The sequence below is a fragment of the Cryptomeria japonica genome, chromosome 2 (assembly GCF_030272615.1).
Source record: "Cryptomeria japonica chromosome 2, Sugi_1.0, whole genome shotgun sequence".
NCBI classification, from domain to species: Eukaryota; Viridiplantae; Streptophyta; class Pinopsida; order Cupressales; family Cupressaceae; genus Cryptomeria; species Cryptomeria japonica.
The window spans coordinates 165,751,623-165,773,496 of record NC_081406.1 but is presented as its reverse complement, the minus strand read 5'-3'; the positions used below and the strand labels follow the sequence as shown (position 1 = coordinate 165,773,496).

The 21,874-nt window shown below is 36.2% G+C and overlaps 1 protein-coding gene across 2 annotated transcripts; it reads right to left on the bottom strand.

Moving 5' to 3' along the window:
* Positions 1 to 1,134: 1,134 nt before the first annotated feature.
* LOC131065976 (uncharacterized) lies at positions 1,135 to 8,270 on the bottom strand. Of its 2 annotated transcripts, none has more exons than XM_059216490.1 (12): positions 5,737 to 8,270; positions 5,584 to 5,649; positions 5,362 to 5,480; positions 5,017 to 5,265; positions 4,816 to 4,920; positions 4,642 to 4,701; positions 3,802 to 4,572; positions 3,329 to 3,677; positions 3,072 to 3,203; positions 2,555 to 2,644; positions 2,143 to 2,420; positions 1,135 to 2,039 (listed from the first exon to the last, which is right to left on the bottom strand). In XM_059216490.1, the coding sequence occupies exons 1-12, from the start codon at positions 8,144 to 8,146 to the stop codon at positions 1,359 to 1,361; spliced, it is 5,310 nt and encodes a 1,769-aa protein (XP_059072473.1). In that variant the 5' UTR covers positions 8,147 to 8,270; the 3' UTR covers positions 1,135 to 1,358. The 2 variants fall into 2 exon arrangements, 1 of the variants encoding a protein (XP_059072473.1); XR_009371508.1 differs by having other exon boundaries at positions 1,907 to 2,039; positions 2,143 to 2,413.
* Positions 8,271 to 21,874: the final 13,604 nt, after the last annotated feature.

Below are 21,874 nucleotides of genomic sequence, written 5' to 3'. Positions count from 1 at the left end.
AGTGGACATAGTAATAGGGATTAGGAGTAGATAATGGAAGGGAATAACTTGGAGACATCAAGCTTGACAAAAGAAAGTTTCTTCTTTCAGATTTGATAGGTATTTCAACTCATTTTAATATAGCTTTGTATTTTATCACTTCGACTTACATTCTTTTATTTTATTGTTTTGACACATTGTTTTATTTCACCTTTTTGATACATTTCTCTATGATTTAGCTCTTACTAGGAAACAAGACACATGCAATCATCATCAAATATTGGACTAGGTGAATAAGGATATAACCTAATACAACTAAGATTATGTAAAGGCTTCTCACCAAGGATTATTTCAAGTGTAACCATAGGCATGGTTTTAGTTTCTACTTTTACAAATGCATGATTTTGAATTTTGACATCTCTAAGAAAGCAAGGAAAAATTTTAGCAAGGTTTGTCCACTTATGATATTTTAAAGGTAGGTCCCCATGCATCTACTTAGATTATTGTGGCTAGTAGCCATTTCTCAATATTTTAAGGAACAATTGGTGGAGGTTGTAGCCCTAAATCTTGGAAGGAAATATTGGAGTAAAATGTGAAAAAAGAGGGAAAAAAATTATGCAAACATGTGCCATTTTTTTTGAAAACTCAACCAAGATCCAATGAAGATAAATCAAGCACAAGATTGAACAAATATGAGCAAAGTCGACCAAGTAAATAAGATCAAATGAAGAGTACATTTAGAAAGAGGGATTGGGTCGAATCAAAAGTTGAACCCAACACTCAATGAGCGGTGGCGAGTTGCCTACCACAAAGGTAGCATAAGGTGTCAAAAATGAGTCGGCACCTCTCTAACAACAACTTTATTTCCAGCCCCTCCTTTTTTCCACATCCTATTTTCAATTTGTAAGCATTGGTTGTTCCACAAAATTAGGAGAAGATTTCAAATTTTTCTCTTCCTATAATTAAAGACCCCTATTTGAGGCATACTCATGCTATTCATTTTTACAAATCGAATAAAAGAATAATGGTGAAATAGTTCTTTTTATGATAGTTTTATAATTATCAAATCATTCAATTATCTTCCATGATCTGCTTGTAAAATACACATACAAACTTACAACACACAAAATTAGTAATTTAGAATGCTATTTCAGATTGTTCCAGCTCTCAACAAATTGTATATTATTTGATCACTTGATCATATAATGATAAAGAACATTAATTGCCTGAATACATAGAAGTCTTTACTACAACAAAAGACAGACTTCCTAAAAACATAGTCTACATGACAAAACGAAAAAATTAACAAACAAATATTTCATATACATATTGCAACATGAGAACTACCAATCCTCATAATTATCAATGTTCTTTTATCTCTAAACTTGTTCAAGCAAAGGCCATGAGAGATGCCCAGCTATGCAGTAAAATCTAAACCTTTGAAAAACCTGGATGCCTTCCATGGAAACGTCATATTTGTCCAATGCTGACCTCATTGACCCCCAACGTTTTAGCCTCGTCCTCTTTTCCTCCTCCCTCTTTTCATTCTTCAAACTTTGTTGTTTCATGATCCCATCTTTTAGCTCTTGAATAATTTCTTTCTTCAGCTTATCTAATTCAGTTTTTATGACCCCATCTTTTAGCTCTTGAATTTCGTTCTTCAGCTTATCTAATTCAGCTTTTAGGGTTATCTCTAATGTACTTTGTTGTTTCATGACCCCATCTTTTAGATCTTGAATTTCTTTTTTTAGATCTTGAATTTCATTCTTCAGCTCAGTGTTTGATGTTATCTCTAATGTACTAAGTTGTTCTTTCACAACAGTGTCTAACTTTTCTGGACCATCCCTTTTGCTTCTTTCCTGATCATCAATATTGTTTTCTATCTGATTTTTTTTTTCTGTAGAAACATCGGTCTTTTCTGTTTCTTCTTTTTTATGGCCAGTCCCTGTCATCTTCAAGATCTGCTCATCATTATCAAGTTCCATAAAATGCTCTATAATCATTTGCAATGAAGGTCCATTGGACGAAAAACTTTTCAAAGTCCTAATGTGGTTCCAGTTCTGTAGAAAAAAAAACATATTTCAATATTTTGATAGTCAAATCTTCTCTATATATTAGTTTAAACTGGGACACAAGAAATTAAATAATTGAAGCTTTGTATACCTGAATGATAAAGTCCATGTTTTCTCGCCATTCCCAACAAATAAATATCCATGTAATCAATTGTACCTGCCAGCCTGCTAGGTCCTTGTATTCTCCTGTTAGATAAATTATGTACCACACTAGTCTATGATAATTGAGATGCCGCTTCCACTCTCGAGGAAGTTTTCTACTATCAGTTGCCAGATTCTGAAAGTAACAAAATGCATCTTGTTCGCCTTTACTATACTTGACGAATAGCATCTCTGTAATAGGAATCCCGGACCAATGATTTCTGTTACCTACATAAACATTTGTAAACTATCAAAAATATATTATAGCATTTAACTCTAGAAATAAATTTTATAAAGAATGTAGAACTTAAAACCAAAGTTAAGGATTTGTTAATTACTTATTGTATTTACAACGTGCTTACCAATGGATACTTCTTGTTGACCACCTCTTCTTGTTTGACTAGATTGATTTGGCGCTGCATCACTCGTTGCTTCTGTTTTATCTGTCCTCCCTATTTGAATGAACAAGAAGTAAATATAAAGCTACTTGGAAATAAAAAGTCAACTCTAATTTTTCTTCTGGTTTTTTACTCCCATGCATTTAAAATAGTGTTTAGGATAGATGTAAACTTTACATGGATTAAACGCACTAGATTAGAATTCACCTGCACTGATTAATCAAAACAAAGCAAATATCTTTTGTGCTTACAAATTTCGTACTCCATATTATATAGCTGATAGCGAAAAATTTATCTTAATAAATAAAATTTTAAATTATTTAATAAATTATACGAATTATAAAAAATAAAATAATATCACAATTATTTTACTTATTCATTATATTCTAATTAAATATTTATTCTTCTTCGTGATACATCAATCTTATGAAACAAAAATATTAAATCAAATAATGCTTCCTAAATTTATTCAAACACCCACCACAAAATATTTTTGTAATCTTCCCTTTTAAAAGTTGAAACCTTGTATTGCTACATCTGGCAGCCGTGGTTGTAGGTTCTGGTTCTGATCTTTCTGAATCATCCCATAAAGATGATTTTGACTTCTTAGCATCTGTAATCAACAAATGTTTGACATTAAATACTATTTAGTAACATATTTACAGTTAAAACATTTAAATCAAAATATGACAATTCTTCCTCGTCTTCTAAATTCTTGCATTAATACTTTATTCGTACCTGATAAAAATGTTTTCTGTCTTGAAAATGTTTTTTGTCTTGATGGTTTGGCCATGCTTGTGCCTTGTCTTAATTCTGAATCAGCATCTTCATTTTGTTCTTTGAAAACACCCAGTTGTCCTTCCAAAAACTTTCTGGACTGCTCTTCGCTAGGGTCAGGGAGGTTGAGTGGAAGTTGTATTATTTTTTGTAGATACTTTTCTGCTATTTCCTGATTATCCATATTTGACCTATTAGTTTCCATATCTCCATGTTTACCAACTACTGCTCTTTCTATGTGTCCTTTGTCAATTCCTAGCACCACGCTTATTTCACACACTGCCAAAACAAGATTGATGGCTGATAAAACCTGTGCCAATTGTATAATTGTATTAAAATTCTGGAATGGGACACAAACGTTGTTTCAACTAGTGTATAGATTGCACTAAAGATTACTGTTAGACAGAAATACAAATAAATTAATTAATAGATACCTCCAAAATCACAGATTCTTGACACCGATCAAGGTCTTCAATAAAAACAATTATTCGCAGGTTAGTGCCAAATGCAGGGGCTATTTTTGGAATCATCATGGTCTTCTCCCCAAAGATTCTACAATGGAAAGGCAAGAGTGCAACCCACCACTCAAAAAATAGGAGCCACAGTGTAGAAATCATAGTTAATACACAGGAATACGCCTTGAAAACAATATATGGCCTTTTGCCGATTTCATCTTTCAAAAAAGTGATATCTGATATCACCCTTTCCTGATAACCCAATTTATCTGTGTGATCTGGGAATGATATGTAGCTCATTAACTGAGTACTCACTGGTTTTAAAATTGCTAGTACTGACTTTGTGACCTTCCATCCAATAATGATTATACCTACTGGTAAACATGCATATTTCGGTATGTCCCAATCCTTAAGCTTGTTTGACTTGTCCAAAATAACCCATAAAATCCAAGTAATAGTGCATGCCAAAACCACTACAAGAAGGCATGGGTAAATAATTTCAACCCATATATTGTATTTTTTCTTGTCCCAAGTATTTCTCCAACAAGTGGAGAGCCACTGAGCCTGAGTCATAGTACCCTCCAACTCTTTGGTGATCTCAACTGCCATTCCTGCCAATGCTTCTGTTTCGTTTTTATATTTCCATGCATTATACTGAACAGTCAAAACAGATGGGATGCTTTCCTGTACTAGGAAATCTGTTTTTGATTTTTGGAGACTTGGTTTTGATTGTTGATAATTAGTTGTAAACTGCAACAAAAGTGAGTCTTTAAGATAAAAACATATTAAAATGCTTCTTAATTAGGCTTAGGTCCTCACCATTTTCCACATTGATTTTGATTTTTGTTGTTCTTGATCTTCTCTGATTCTTGTTGTGAACTGAAAACAAGAATAAATATTTACACTTAAAAATCAAGTTTCAAAGAGTTCACTAGTGTCAATTATTAAATTGCTTAAAACTAAAGCACCTTTATGGTAAACTAGCATTCTTACCATGCCTGTGTTATCCATTGCAGCAAGTGATTTGAACATTTTACGATATTTAACTTTGTAACTATTTAGGAATTCCACAAGAGAGTCTTGCTTAATATGTCCGTTCTGGAAAACAAACTTGTTACTCAATATAAGGTTCAGAGTATATTAATTTTTACAATGAAGGAGCAGCGAAATTTATCTTGGTGTTGAAAATTTTACCTCTGCTTCGGACTTCGTTTTTGTGCTTTTCTTTAACCACCTCAAAATTTTATCCATGATGGTACAAAATAAAACTGCATTGCTGTTTTGTTCAAAGTCCACATATCTCTTTATTTCTTCATATTTCTTTTTCCCTTTTTTGGATAATTCAAAGGTTGTGATCTCGGGTAATTCTGAAGCTAAACCTGATAATTTTGCATATGGCAACAATGCCATTTGAGCTGCTGTTTTAAGCATAATACTTTCTGTCTGAATCATTTAAAAAATCCCGAAATAACGTTAGATGAAGTGATTTACAATGAAACAAGTTCTTTCCAATAAGCCTAAAAGCCAATTATATGATACCTGAACCATTAAACTCGACTTTCCCATTCCCCAGGTTCCAGTAATTCCAACAACAATGGGAGGTTTTATGTAAGGATTCAAAAGTAATGCAGCAAGACCTTGTGCATAGTCAATTCTCCCTGATCAATTCGTAAAACTTAAGATTAAAAATTGAAAAAAATAATAGGTTGAAATGATAAAGTCGATAACTCCTGAATTAAAGAAGTGCTAATTTTTGTTTACCGAGATTGTCTAACACTGTTGGTTGGTCATTCGCTTGTTCAGCAATCCTTTCAAGTTGCCTTAAAACTGCAAACAGAACAAGCATCCATAAATCTAAAGGCAGATATCATGTAAATATTGACTAATGTTGTCCAGGAAGGACTTAAAAGGTACCTTTCTTTACATTCTTTTCTTTTTCTTCTGTTAATTTTCCCCTCCATTCTGGATCCGAAATATCTGCAATTGGATAACCTCTAGCAATCAATTCTTTAGTCATTTCTATATCTCCGGCAGAAATAGCTGTTTTCAACAAATTCTTAGTCTTCAAATTCCCTTTAATTTCATTCCTTTTATTTACGAGGAATTGGTGAAGTGGATCATCATTGCTGAGACTCTCGTCAGCGGTACCTATGCCTGCTGCAGAAGCCCACAAGAAGAGCCATTTCTCTTCATCAGTTTTGCATTTCTGTAATAACAAGTCAATCAATTTACTTTTGTCTCCTTCAGTTTTGGCTTTCACAGCATAATGAAGTGCAATCCGACCATCACAATCCCGTTCTTCCAATGGATGGGCACCTTCATTCAACAGAGTTTCTAGTGTATCGTAGTCTCCACAATTTGCAGCCTTATGAAGAGCTGTTTGACCAAGGAAATCACTTAGCTTCAAATATTCCACGCCTCGTTGTGCAAGATAAAGGAGGAATCTGACCAGGCTGCCTTTCCCTTGTGAAGCAGCAATGTGCAATGGTGTCAAGCCGTTCCGATCTGTGAAATCATTTAGAAAAATATCTTTGACGGAATATACATTAAGTAACATCTGTATAATATATCTCTCATCATGTTTTGCGCTAGCTGCGTCGTATAGAGGGTTCCGGCCATCCCTGTCTTTCAAATATGCTACTTTTGGATTTATGGACATCAAACGACGGCAGAGCTGTTCATTTCCATTCAAAGCGGCCTCGTGGAGAGCAGTCCTCCCTCTTTTGTCGCACTTGAGCACCAAGCTTTCGTTTTTACCAATATGTTCAAATGCAATGTTGAACATTGTAATTGCTTTGTCGACATCTTCACACATAGCAGCCAAATGCAAAACTGATTTTCCTTCATCATCACATTCACCAGCTGGCAGTTTTGTTCCCTTCTCTAACAAAATGTCAACAATACGGTCAGACCCTTCCAGAAAAGAGTAACGTAGAAGCTGTTGCAGATCCACTATATCAAAATAATCTTCAGGGGATCTGAACTTTGATATCAACTTTGCTATTAATTTTATATCGTCGTCCTCCTCAACCGCCATATCTAAAGGGCTTTTTCCCAAATCGTCTTTTAATTCAAGTACATCACCAATTTTCTCTTGTTTCATTAATACATTTACAAGTGCATCATTCCCACGCCTAACAGCAATGTGCAGAGGTGTCCGTTTTCGGTCATCTTGAACATCTGCATTAGCTCCGTGCTCAAGAAGGAAACGACACGTGTCAGTATGCCCATTCTCAGAAGCAATGTACAAAGCAGTCCGGTTCTGCTTATCTTGAACATCTGCATTAGCTCCGTGCTCAAGAAGCAAATGACACGTATTAGCGTAACCCCGCTGAGAAGCAACATGAAGAGGAGTCCGTTCAGAATCATATTTGTTTGGAGTATTTATCAATTGTTGTCCTGCGTTGCATTCCTTGAGCAAAAATTCTACAACCCTTTTTGTAGTGTCGTCATCTTCAACACAATTTACAGCATGTTCAAGGACTGTCAATGACCGGTCTATTAAATACATCGATCCAAGCTGAGCTCCGCAGTCTAACAAACTCTTTACCAGCAATATAACATTTTCTGCCCTCTTTTCCAACAGACTATGAGGATGGCCACCGGCTACAGTGATTAGAAGCTTGTTTAGAAGATCATAATTTCCGATCTGGTTGTTGCACCTCCACATTGCGTTGCTTTGCAATGTCTGCTTGAAACGTGCAAGATCATCTCTCCTGCAGATCGATGCTACGTGCTCTATCATCTTATCAGCACACGTGTCTTCGCAACCGTGTGCGAGGGGTGTGTGGATTATGTGTTCTCGAAACAAAGAGAGATTGAAGAGAACGGAAGAGGCAAACATGAAACTCTCTCCTCTTGAGGTCATTGTTTCCAGAACATATTCATCATTTCGCTTACATATATGTGCAAGAATGCTAGTTGAAAAAAGCCTTACCATCGACTCTGCAAAACTTTGAGACAAAAAGTTCCAGATCGCATCTGCAATGTCATCCCAGTCCGCACCTCCATCCTGAGCAAGATCATGAAGCCACTCAGGCTTCAGCGACCCTGGAAGTAAATGATAAATAATATTTACATCGTCATCTATACCAAATTCCAAAAAGTATTGCGGTAGGTTCTCCTCCTCCACAATTTTGATCATGTCAGATAGCACGTCTCTGACTGAGTCTTTGCCCAAAAGTTTCCTTTTACCCGCTTTTTCATTCACAGGTCCCTTATCTCCGAGCTTCCTGGCCAGAGAGCAAACCTTGGTGTTCATCTCTTTGAATTTGGTGGGATAACTGAATGGAATTCTGCCATCCATCACATCTGGCAGGGCCATACTATCGTTTTTTCTCCAGGAGTTAAACAACCAGTAAACAACCTCATAATTCCAATCATCCACGGACAGCAACAATGCTACTTCTTTTTGTGAGTCGCTGATTTGAACATTGGCGTATGCATGACCTGAAAGAACTTTTCAGTATTAGTTCAATTTTATTTTAGCATATCTAGCTGCTCAATGATGGATAAACAATTGCACCTTTTTAAAAGAAAAGTATACGATTCTAATTCTTTGACGACATGGGGGTCCAAAACCCGGTCAAAAAACGTGGCAGTATAGAGAAAGATCAAATCTGTTCTGGCATCGAAATCGTTACTAAAATTTTCAGATAAAATTTTCAATGGCCAGAATAGTCAACACATCCTAATTGTTTTCGAAATGTTTGGCACGGATTTTAAGGCATTCTGGTGGAAAATATTAAGTGCTACGGGATGATTAGGATTTCCAATCGTGATTTACTGCAATCTAGTAACACATTTTATAGTTTTAGTGGGTGCTCTTTAAATTTCTATTGCAAGATAAAAAATTTAAAATGTTTCGATTAATATATAATAAGGTGTATTTTATGTAGAAGTTCATAAATAATTTTGTTAAGATTTGTCTTTATTATTATTATTTTTAATTTTAGTTTAGACTAAAATATAAAATCAGTTTGGTTTGTTTTTATGATTATAGTTTTGAATTCAAAATATTTAAAATTGAATTTTATTAAATTAGGCTCATGTTTCCCTCTCTTTCTAGTTGTTAAGAGCTAATTAGAATTTAACTTATTTCAAATTGCACATTAGAGTGTCATATATAATAAACTAGCTTATATATATTTAATAATATATATAGAATAAGCCGAGAGGTATCCTTCTCGAGGCGCCTATTTTTTTTATTGATTTATCAACATTAAAGTGCAATAGGCGCCTCGAGAAGGATACCTCTCGGCTTATTCTATATATATTATTAAATATATATAAGCTAGTAGCAGTTGCAACATGAATTGAAAGACATGACATAAATTAATTTCAATATATGTATTGTTGTATAGTTTAGGATTCTATTTGGTTCAATTCTAGATTTATAATTATAGTTAGGATTGGAATCAAAATAGTAGGCCTAATTCAATAAGGATTAGGGTTCATTATGGTTTACTATTAGGGTTAGGATTTGATTTGGTTTAAAATAGTAGGCCTAATTCAATAAGGAATAGGGTTCATTTTGTCTTGCTATTAGGGATAGGATTATGGTTGTAGTTAGGGTTTACATCATTGTTTAGGTTAGGTTAATGGTCAGGGTTTGGATTTACATCATGTTTAGTGTTACGGTTAGCGTTAAGATTGTGATTAGGCTAGGATTTAGGGTTATGGCTAGATTATGTGTAAGGTTATGGTTTATATCATAGGGCTATGATTAGGGTTAGGATTATAGTTAGGGTTTACATCATTGTTAGCATTAGGTTAATGATTAGGGTTTGGATTTACTTCATGATTAAGATTAGGGATAGGGTTAAGATCGTGGTTAGGCTTTCGATTTATCATTATGGTGAGGATTATGTCTAGGGTTAAGGTTAGAGTTAGGATTATAGTTAGGGTTTACATCATTGTTAGGGTTAGGTTAATGGTTAGGGTTTAGATTTACATCATTGTAAGGGTTAAGGTTCTAGTTAGGCTTAATTTTTATGTATATGGTTAGGATTATCTGTATGATTAGAGTTTATATCATAAGGTTAGGGTTATAATTGTGGTTAGGGTTAGGGTTAAGGATTAGGTTTAGGATTATAGTTAGGGTTTACATCATTTTTATGGTTAGGTTAATGGTTAGGGTTTGTATTTACATCATGTTTAGTGTTACAATTAATGTTAAAATTGTGGTTAGGCTTAGGATTTAGGGTTATGGTTAAGATTATACATAGGGTTAGGACCTTTATATCATAGGGCTAGGGTGGTTATGGTTATGGATTAGGGTTAGGACTATAGGTAGGGTTTACATAATTGTTAGGGTGATTTTAATGGTTAGGGTTTGGATTTACATCATGATTAGGGTTAGGGTTAAGATTGTGGTTAGGATTAGGATTTACATTTATGGTTAGTTTTTATGTTTAGGGTTGTTGTTTATACATTACCGTGTTAGGGTGAGGGTGAGCATAGTGGTTAGGGTTATGGTTAAGTTTAAGATTATGGTTAGACTTAACATTTATAATTATGGTTAGGGTTATGTCTAGGGTTAGGATTTATATCATAGGATTAGGGTTAGGGTTAGGATTATAGATAGATTTTACATCATTGTTAGGGTTAGGTTAATGGTTAGAGTAAGGGTTAGGATTAGGGTTAAGATTGTGTTTAGGCTTAGGATTTATGGTTATGGTTAGGATTGTGTGTAGGGTTAGGATGTATATCATAGGGTTATACTCAAGGTTAAGGGTTAGGGTTAGGGTTAGGGTTATAGTTATGGTTTGTATCACTTTTAGGGTTAGGTTAATGGTTAGGGTTATGGTTGTAGTAAGGGTTTATATCATTGTTAGAGTTAAGTTAATGGTTAGGCTTAGGATGTAGTATTATTGTTATGATTATTTCTAGGTTTAGGGTTTATATCATGGGATTAGGATTAGGGTTAGGATTAGGATTTATGATTACGGTTAGTTTTACATTTAGGGTTAGGGTTTATATCACAATGTTAGGGTAAGGATTAGCCTCAGGGTTAGGGTTATGGTTAATTTTATGATTGTGGTTCAAAGGATTAATATTTAGAATTATGGTAAGGGTTATGTCTATGGTTAGGGTTTATATCATAGGGTTAAGGGTTAGGGTTAGGATTATAGATAGATATTACATCATTCTTAGGTTTACGTTAGTGGTTAGGGCTAGGGTCGAGGTCAAGATTATGTTTAGGCTTATGATTTATGGTAATGCTTAGGATTATGTGTAGGGTTACGGTTATAGTTGTGGTTTGCATCACTTTTAGGGTTAGGTTAATGGTTAGGGTTTGCATTTACATCATGGTTAGGGTTAAGGCTAGGGTTAGGGTTAAGATAATGGTTATGCTTAGGATTTAGGGTTTATATCATAGGGTTAGGGTTAGGGTTAGGGTTAGGATTAAGTTTATGGTTTATATCACTATTAGGGTTAAAAATTTATTCAACATCTAAGAATAATCTAGGGGACAAAGACACAAGCATTTGTTGAAGCAAATTTTGAATTCAACTACAAAAAAGATAAAAATATCACTTCAACATTACGTCATCTTAAAAACATATTCTATTCTTATAATGAAACACAATTAATTTATTGATTGGGAGACTTCATATGAATGAAATTTAAACCTTTTAGTACATTGAAAATAAAAATTTTAACATTTATAATAAAATAAATCTAGAGCTAAGTGCTACATTAAAAATCACTTTAATTTATATAATTAGTTCTCTTTAATAATTAAAATAATATTAATAATTTGATAGGTAGTTGTTGGGAGTTATCTTCGTAGATAAATTTTGAAATTTTTGTACCAGAATAAAAACCTACTATGAAGCAATGTAAGATCATCTTGTTGAATACGATTGAATCAATAAAGATTATGTTATTATGTTCTTTTATATACTACCTATGCATTGCTTCTACACTTCATTTAGCCCATGTCCCATACAATGTGAACATAAATAATGATGTCATACTTTATCTACTTCATTGGATACATGTTATGGTAAGCCAACTATCTTGTGTAGTTGGTCATGTAGAAGCCATATCATTCTCCTTGGCTAAGAAAACTTTTCTTTTGAATTGATATGGTGCCCATTAAACTTCACAAGATCATTGACCAATTTTTTTAAAATTTTATTTACAAAATGATTTTGGGTCCTCACGACATTCAACATGAAAGTGTTAACAAACTAAATGATTGGTCAGGTCACAATGGTGTTTTCCATATTTTGGGCCTAACTAAGATGTTTAAAATCAATAATTTTAATATTTTTTATTTTTATCATTGTTAATTAAAATAAGGATGATGTAAACTAATAAGTTTTGATATTTTATATGTGGATTTTAGTTATATATAATATATATTTTTTAAGAAATTCTATCATTTGTCTTTTATTTCTAGTTATTTTTTGTTTGTTATATTTTTATAACTTGCATATTTCATAATGTATAAGTTTCACCACATAATATTTTATAATTTCTTGAAACTAGATCACTAGTTCTAATATTTACATCCATTGTAATATTGGAGAGCTCGGAAGTGCACAAATGATGAAACTATATACAAAACACATGCTTGACGAAATGGGTAACTTGAAACCTAAATTTAAGTCGATTGAGGAGAAGGGTTTCACACAGTTCATTAATTTTCTGGTGTTCGATGAGCTGGAGTGGGTTTGGTACATTCTGAATAGGATACATGATGAATTCATTATAAACCTTACAAGATAACCCTATGTGCAATCAAGGCGGTAACCTGTTTAAGCTCAGTCGATGAGGTGCCTGCTTTGTGACATGTCAAGAACCACACGGTAATAGAGGCAACCAATTCCCAATTTGACAATAGGTCGATGACAATTAATGATATTGTTGAATATGATATCAAATTCGCATCAATGGTGATGGGTTACAAATTATGTCAATCCAACCGAGATAATGCAGTATCTGGAATAGCTATCTAGGCGGCTTATCGGATATTGAAAGAAGATAAAAAGTATGATTTGTGTGAAGTGCTCCAAAGAGAGTTGTTGAGCAATTTGAAGAAGATCAAACAAGATAAGAAGCATGTATTCAAATATAGAACCTTGATCATATGCCTATACTTATACTTTATGAATGAGATTCTGGGTGTTGGGAAGGTGCAGTGGGCTTATGACAGGCCAGTAGTAGTGCAAATAATGGAAGCACTCTATGGTCTTGGAGATGCTACAGCCCAAAATGGCATTCTATGGGGAAACTTCAAAATATTCCAAAGCATGATGCAGAGTAGAGAACGAATCCCTAAGGAAATAGTGAAAAATATGAAGACATAATATGCCTTATGGTTGATATATATCAGTGTCTTATGGAAGCAATAGAACCTAGAACCTCATGGATCTTACCTAGGGGATATGAGATAGGACATATTCTTGATGCATATTCCCAACATTTGTTAAGAAAACTAGTGGATACATCAGAGGAAATATTTGGAACCTACAAAGAGAAGAGCTTGGACCTACACACTAAGTTCAAGAAGCCTAAGATGTAGAGAAAAGTCAAGAAGGAGGTTGAGAAGCTAGCAGAGGGCATGGGAATCTCCAAGGAAGTAGTTAGGAGTGCCAGAGAAAATAACATTTTGAAGGAAGAAGATATGGTTAAACCAAAGAAGGCTAAACCAAAAGCTCCTATTCCCAATCCTAAGCAGCCAAAGTGATATATACCCTCATCTAGTGGTTAGAAACCTATCAGGTCACCCAAGCCCCAAGCTAAACCAATTGGTGAAGGTAAAAGGAAGTGAGGACAAGCAAGAGTAATCATGCCTAATGATGAAGAAACTGAATCAAATGATGCAGTCAAGGAAATAAAGAAGATTGTTAAATCTGCTTAACCTATCAAAGGCAAATCATCCGGTGAGAAGCGAGCTAGCATGAAGAGCCGTTCAGATGACTCTGTGGTGACCATAAGGAAGGTTAAGGAAACCATAATTAAGGAAGGTAACCTCAAACATATTTATAAATATTATGAGTTATTGGATTATGATGGCAAGAGAACCATATAAGAGGAAACTATTCAATATCTAAATAAATACAATAGACCCCTTATTGAAATAATGTCAAAAATTCCTCGGAGTTTGTATGATATTTTAAACATGAGGAAAGAATCAACTAGAATGTGTGTTGGTTCAAATCAGTCTGGTGATAGCTAAGATAGAATTTGATCGAATTCTTGAGGAAAAAAAGGAGAATTTCAAAAGGAAGAAAAGAGTAAACAAAATAATGGTTGGTAAGAGTGATGATGTTAGAAAGGAAACCGAATAGATTCTAAGAGCAGTCTTATTGAAAAATCAGTATGAGGTGATTCTGAAGAAATCACAGGAATATGTTTAGAAGACTATTCTGGAAAGCCTAGGTATGCCTAAAACTGATGAACCTTCTATTCTGAAAGGATAATCAGCAAAATTGGTTTCTGACATAGTTGGATTTGTTGAGGACACTAATCACGAGAATCCTAAAGTAAAGTTTGAAGTTGAGTCAAGAAACTCAGAAATCAGTAAAGGGGAAGCAAATCTATGAAGAGGATTCTAAATTCACTCAAGGTCCTATTCACCTAGCTTCTTTATCCCCTGTCTAGGTGCTTAAATTAGTTGCATTTTCTCAAGCCAAATCTAGTGAGGACTTGATGAAATCATACACAGAATACAATGAGCTAGTCACTTTGGCATCCGATGTCTTAGAAAAACTCATGCCCTCATTTCAGAAGGACCCATCATACACCCCATCCAGTAATCTGAAAAGCCTAATCAATTTTATTGACAATTACTTTCAATAATTTGAGAATTCTACTAAAGAGAAATTCCACAATGAATTTTATGCAAGAAGGTTTCAGACACTAAAGTGTATGGTTGCAGATGATAGAATCACTTTGGATGCTAACATAAAAGGTGTTCAGGATGCACTATTTGAGCAAGGAAACATCTATAAGTCATGTTTGAAGCTATCCAAGTTCACTCAAAATATCAAGGAGAAGTTTAAAGAGCATGAGGATCAACTTATCAAATTATCTCAATCATTTGATCCATTATCAGTCTCCCTGAGTAGTACTAAAAAACAAATAGTATCTTTGCTTGAGAAAATTAGGAGTTTGAATTAAGAAAAAGAAAAAATAATTGGTTGAGTCTATGAACTTAGAAGCCTTATTGCTCCTAAAATAGATATTATGCTTAGTGGTTTGGAAGATGCTCAAGCTCCATGAAATCGTCAGACCCATCCGATCTCTAGTCAGTAGAGGCATTCGCATACTTACGTAGAGGGCTCATAACTATGATGGAGAGTCTCAAGAAGAGTTGGGGTAGTCATCTAAATTCTATGAAGAATTATTATGCTGACATCTTAAAAATTTTGTGAGTATAAATGGACTATGTGTACATAGCATTTTTGGTTTTCAGAACTCTACATTTGTCATTGATGTCAAAGGGGGAGAGTAGATAAGTGAAAAACGTTGATCTTAGGGGGAGTTATTGATTTTTGGAGTCTGGTAGTTAGAGTTTTGGTTGCAGTGTATACATTTTGGTTTTTCTCTGACACTTAGTCATTTTTCACGAGTGTTGCCATCAATGCCAAAGGGGGAGATTGTTCACAAGAGATATTGTAGGTATGATCAGATATTGTCATTGATGGCAACTCATATCAAATTTGGTATCCACAGTTTCTAATGTGATCATTCTGGAAGATTGATTGAGTCCAGTGAGGTTTGATAAGAAAATGTGTGTCCGCCAGAGTGTTCAATGTTTTGGTTGGCGGATTATTTTGGCGAAGTACTTTTCTTTGTGGATTTTGAAGAAGACTTGTAGATATGTAATATATCTTATTTCTATTTTGTGGCCTCCTATGTTGATTTTGATGTAAGTTGGAAGATCTGGTAAATCGGTTATTAATAAGGACAGTGCATATCAATGGTAACATGTGCAAATTCAGCTTGTGGATTTTGTGGAGTGATTTTGGTGATTGATTATGTGTTCGAGGATGATGAGATGTCTTGTGGGATGCGTGTGGATTTTTTTTTGGTCCGCATATGCATCAAAGATAGATTTGAGCTGACTTAATTACATGTTTCACCTTTTGTGGTGTGTTCTTGAAGCTGACATGTAATGGTTCTTAACTTGTGTTGCAGATATATAAGATCAATTGTAATGGATATTTTTGATATTGGTGGTTGTGTGGGAAGTATGTATGCGTAATTGTGCATAGTTTCACATGCACAGTTGTTAAAATTATGCTCTGGATGGAAGTGGTATATCAGAACAAAGCTAAGTTGCAGAGCAGTGTGTGAATATGTGTTTTGTGCTTAACCAGAACTATATCCAAGAATTTGTTGATGCTAACTCATAGTTAAAACTTCATTGTAATCTAGCTTACAAATATTTTTTAAGGTAGTGAGCCTTCCAAGCTAAAGCCATTATTTGTAATTGAGCAGTGTGCTCTACACAGTGTGCCTGAATGCATGTGCATTCCCCTCTTGTAATATTTATATACTTTTAGCACAGTATATTAATATTGTGAGTTTGAATCCCATCATGATTTTTCCCTTAACCAGGTTTCCACATAAAAATCCTGGTGTGATTGTGTTGGTGATTATTTGCTTTATGTTTTGCATCTATCTTTCATTTTGTTTCTTTAGGTGCGTTAAGAATCAGATAATGAATGTTTAAAATTGCATAACACTGATTCACCCCCCTCCCCCTCTCAGTGTTCATTGATTCTGATAGTTATCTTATTGAGGATTCATCTAAAGTAACCTAACTCACCACTATAATATCTACTCACATCATGTGGAGCAATCTTGAAGTCATGAAAATTATAATGTTATTCTAATTTGCATTACATTTTCTTTTACTTTTTAGTTATATGTCCTAAGTGGTCATATGGTGTCCTAAGGGTTCATAGGACACTATATAACCTGTTAGGATACCATACGACCTATAATGACACCAAGTGGTATCCTAAGAGATCATAAGACACCATATGAGCCCTTACGACATAATATGACCGTTGACGACACCTAAGGAGTCATATGGAGCCCTAAGGGCACACCATATGACCCCTTAGGACACAATACAACCCATAATGACACCATATTATGTCCTCAGGGGTCATATGGTGTCCTAAATGGTCATAGGACACCATATGACCCCTTAGGACATAATATGACCCCTAATGACACGTAAGGGATCATATGACAACATATGACCCCTTAGGACACAATATAACTCTTAACGACATCTGAGGGGTCATATAGTGTCCTAAGGGGTCATAGGACACCATATGACCTCTTAGGACACCATACAACCCATAACGATACCATATGGTATCCTAAGGTGTCATAGGACACCACATGACCCCTTAGGACACCATACAACCCATAACACCACCATATGGTGTCCTAAGGGGTCATAGGACACCACATGACCCTTGAGGACACCATATGACCCATATTGACACCATATAGTTTGCTAAGGGGTTAGATGGTGTCCTAAGGGGTCATAGAATACCATATGACCCTTTAGAACACAATATGACCCCTAACAACATCTAAGGGGTCATATAGTGTCCTAAGGGGTCATAGGATACCATATGACCCCTTAGGACATAATATGAACCCTAACGACACGTAAGGGGTTATATGGTGTCCTAATGGGTCATAGGACACTATATGATCCCTTAGGATACCATACGACCCATAACAACACCATATTGTATCCTAAAGGGTCATATGGTGCCCTAAGGGGCCATCGGACATTATATGACCCCTTAGGACACCATACAACCCATAACAACACCATATTGTATCCTAAGGGGTCATAGGACACAATATGACGTCTAACGACCCCTTAGGTGGTCATAGGACACCATACGACCCCTTAAAACACCATATAGCACATAACAACACCATATGGTGTCCTAAGGGATCATACAACACCATATGACCCCTTAGCACACCATACGACCCATAACAACACCATATGGCATCCTTCATCTGACACCATATGACTCCTTGGGACACCATATGACTCATAACGACACCATATGGTGTCCTACGGGATCATATGGTTTCCTAAGGGGTCATAGGTGGTGCAGGAGCACCCTTCAAAGGGCTCCCACTATTTTCTTTTGATTGTGTTCATGCTTCTTTAAGAAGTCATTGTATATAAAATAAGAGCCATGTGCTCATTGGTCCTAGTTAGGGTCCTAGTGGAGGTCTTAGGGTCACGAGTCAAATTTGAGGATTTCTTGGAAATAGAGGGTATGTGTGCATTTGAGTTGTTTAGGGGTCCTTCATAGCATGGTGGTGTCCTTAGGCTGGCCCAATGTGGGTCTAGGAGTCAAGAAAAGCAACATTGGGAAAGTTGCTCAAAAGTTGCAAAAGTTGCATGACAACTTTTAAAAGTTGTCAAGCAACTTTTCCACCATGAGGGCAAAATATTTAATATAGCGTGGACAACCCTAATATGGGCACACAGACTAAGGCAAAGGTGGTATAAGTAGTTGCAAACCCTAAGTTAATGGGTTAGAGGTCAGAAATTGTACGGCCCAAGCAAAGTGACCTGACTATGACTGCAATTTTGTTGCCAGTCGGCACAAATGGAGTAAAGAAAGATCATTAATGGATTGATTTGCATGCAAAACTATGTGGAGTGTCTTGTATGGTGTATTTAATTTCATTTTTAGCATTTATATTAGGTTTTGTTTTGCAGGTTGGGTGTATTTACTTTCATTGTTTTGTAAATAGTTTGTAAACTTGCTTCTCACTGTCTAGTTTTGGATTGGTTTGTGTAAATGGATGCATAACTCCATTCCCCATTGTGGAACCACCATGAAACCATGGGGAATGAGAGTGCAGGCCTTGTACCATAGTTCAATGCAAGCAAGGCCCTTGGAAATGCAAGGAAACCATTTGAAGACCCATTCCTAGGCGAGACTGGACAATGCCCAGTTAGGAATGGTTGTTGGTGCAGAGGTCTTGGAGAGCAAGGTTGGTCAGAGGAGAGTGCACCCTTTGGAGGAGGTGTAGAGGAGTGAGTGAAGCACCATTGGTGTGAAGGGTGAGCCTCCACCAATCTAGACAAGGTGGCTCAAACACAAAACATACACTGTGACCTAGGCAGACCATAAAAACCCTCACAAAACCCTTAAAAACCGCCCAAGGCAGTGTACAGTCACTTGGAGGCCCAAAACTAGAGAAATCCTTGAGCCCTTGCCAAATGAATGGTAGTCCATTTTGGGAGTTTGGGTTGTTTGCACAACGGTTGCAAGAGAGAGCCCTAAAAGTCCGGATTGGAGGCCTAATAAGGGCTCTTCCTTGTAGCCCTATTTTATAGGAAATGAGCAAAATGGTGGAATCGGTAAGAGGGAAGAAGGTTAAAACTTCTTGGGGGCACATGGATGGATGTGAAACATTGTTTAAGACCTATCCTAACCTTGCTAGGACCTAGGAAGCAATAGGACAAGCCAAGCCCTTATTAGCCATAGTAAGGGATTTGAGTCTCATGAGTAGGTGAGACCTCAGGAGCAGCATTGCAACTCATTGGTGGTTAGATTGGGCAAGGTCAGGGGATTCCTCAAGCAAAGGAATTCCTAGAGACCCTAGGTTGTGAAGAGAACACCAGGTGATCCAAGGGAAGGATCCAAGAGCATAGGCTAGGCTAGTCTATCCCAAACACCATCCCATCAATAGGACATCCTATGACCCCTTAGGACACAATATGACCCCTAACAACACCTAAGGGATCATATGGTGTCCTAAGGGTTCATAGGACACCATATAACCCCTTAACACATAATATAACCCCAAACGATACCTAAGGGGTCATATGGTATCGTAAGGGGTCATAAGACACCTAATGATCGTTTAGGACACCATGCGACCCATAATGACACCATATGGTGTCCTAAGGGGTCATAGGACACCATATGACCCCTTAAGAATAGAGAGAGATGGTGACCTTGAGAATGGAGAGAGAATAAGAGAGTAAGGAAGATATATGATAGAGTTGGGGGGGAAGATATATATGAGGTTAAGGAGGGGGAGACAGAGAGGGAGGGAGAGACTTAGGGAGAGGAGAGAGAGGTGAGAGAGAAGAGAGAGAGAGAGGAAGATGGAGAGATAGAGGGATGAATAATTATGATTACTACCCTCAACCCTATGTTCCCTAAACTATGTACCATCAATCTTGTATCTTATACTGTAAATCTTATATCCATAACCCATTATCTAAATACTATATCAGGGAGGAAGAGGTGATGACCTGGAGAGGGGAGGGAGAGAGAAGAGGAGAGTGGGAATACTAAAGAGAAAGAGAGAGATAAAAAGAGAGGGAAAGTTAGGTAGGGGGTGACTGAGACACCTAAAGAGGGATGGGGTAGATAGGTGAGAGAGAGAGAAGAAAATAAGAGAGAAAAATAGGTATGGAGATAGAGGTTGGGAGGGATAGGTAGTGATCAAGAGAACAAAGAGAGAGTGGAGAGAAACAATAGGAGGAGAAGAGATGGATGGAGGGAAGGATAGATATGGAGATAAGGAGGGAAGGTGAGAGAGAGGGAGAGGGAGAGAGTATAAGAGAGACCTAGAGAGGGGGGAGAGAGAAGAAATAGAGAGAAACGGAGACTAATAGGTCTAGAGTTTATGGAAGATAAAGAGGTAATAGGAGAGATAAACAAAGGAGAAATTTTATAAAGGGAGATGGGCAAGGGGTGATAGATGGAGAGGAAGGGAAAGAACTAGAGAGTGGATAAATAGAGAGATGAGATATGTAGAGTGTGAGAGAGAAGTTAAATACCTAGATGAGAGAGAGGGGGGGTCATAGAGATGGGTTCCTTATGAGATATTGATGGATAGGTATATATGTGGAGAGGGAATGAGGGAGAAACCTATAAATTTGAGAGGGAGAGATGATAGGAGGGAGAGGTGAGGACCTAGACAATGGAGAGAGGGAATAGATAGAAGAGTAAAGAGATGAGTAAGAGGGGATAGATGGAGAGGTAGACATGGAGGAATTCAAATACCTAAGGAATGATAAAGTAGGTAGGTTTAGAGAGAGAGAATAGAGGGAGAGAGTTCATAAATGGATAGGGGTAAGGGAGAGGGAGATAAAGATGGAGATGGAGGAAGAGAACTAGAGGGTGGACAATTAGATATGTGAGAAACCTAGAGAGAGGGTGAGAGATGGATAATAATATAGGGAGGGAGAGGTAATGAGGTGAATAGGAAGGGAGGGAAAGCCCTAGATATGGGGAGAGAGAGGATAGAAGGGATAGGTAGTGACCAAGAGAATGGAGAGGGAGGGGAGAGAAATAATAAGAGAATGAGAAAGAAGAAGAGAGAGGGAGGGAGTCAAGGATAGATATGGAGTTAAGGAAGGAAGAAAAGATAGAGAGGGTGGGATATACCTAAAGAGTGGAGAGGGAAGTGAGAGAGATAGAGAGGGATAGAGATAGGTCTAGAGTTTGGGGAAGATAAAGAGAATCAGATCTACATAGCTAAAGAATGCTAATGGGAGCATGTTGATTACTAAAATTTGGCTAAGTCTGAAATTTTATATGATCCTCTAAAAACTAGAATCTACATTATAACTTCTATAGTGTTGAAACCACTCTCAAACCTCCTACCAATATATACATGAAATATAACTTAAATTATAAGAATCTTCTTTCTTATGCTTAAATGTTATATTTCATGTATTATTCTCCTTCCGGGATGGGTATAACTTATGCCCAAAATGGGAAATCTCCACACTCACAAAACCTTCAAGTTTAAAAAATGACTTTGCGCATTTGGCGCGTGCCAAATTTGGCACTTGCCAAATGAAAAAATGACTTTTCACATCTAGTGAGCGCCAAATGTAAAAATTCAAAAATTTGAATTTGGCACTCACCAAATGTTTTGTATGGGAAAACATCAACCATTTGGGTTGGTTTTTCCTTGGGCATCCAACTCGAAGGTTTGGACGACCTTTTCATGCAAATGATGCGTTTTTATGAAAAGGTAAAAAGTGGCACCTTTTTGGTACCAC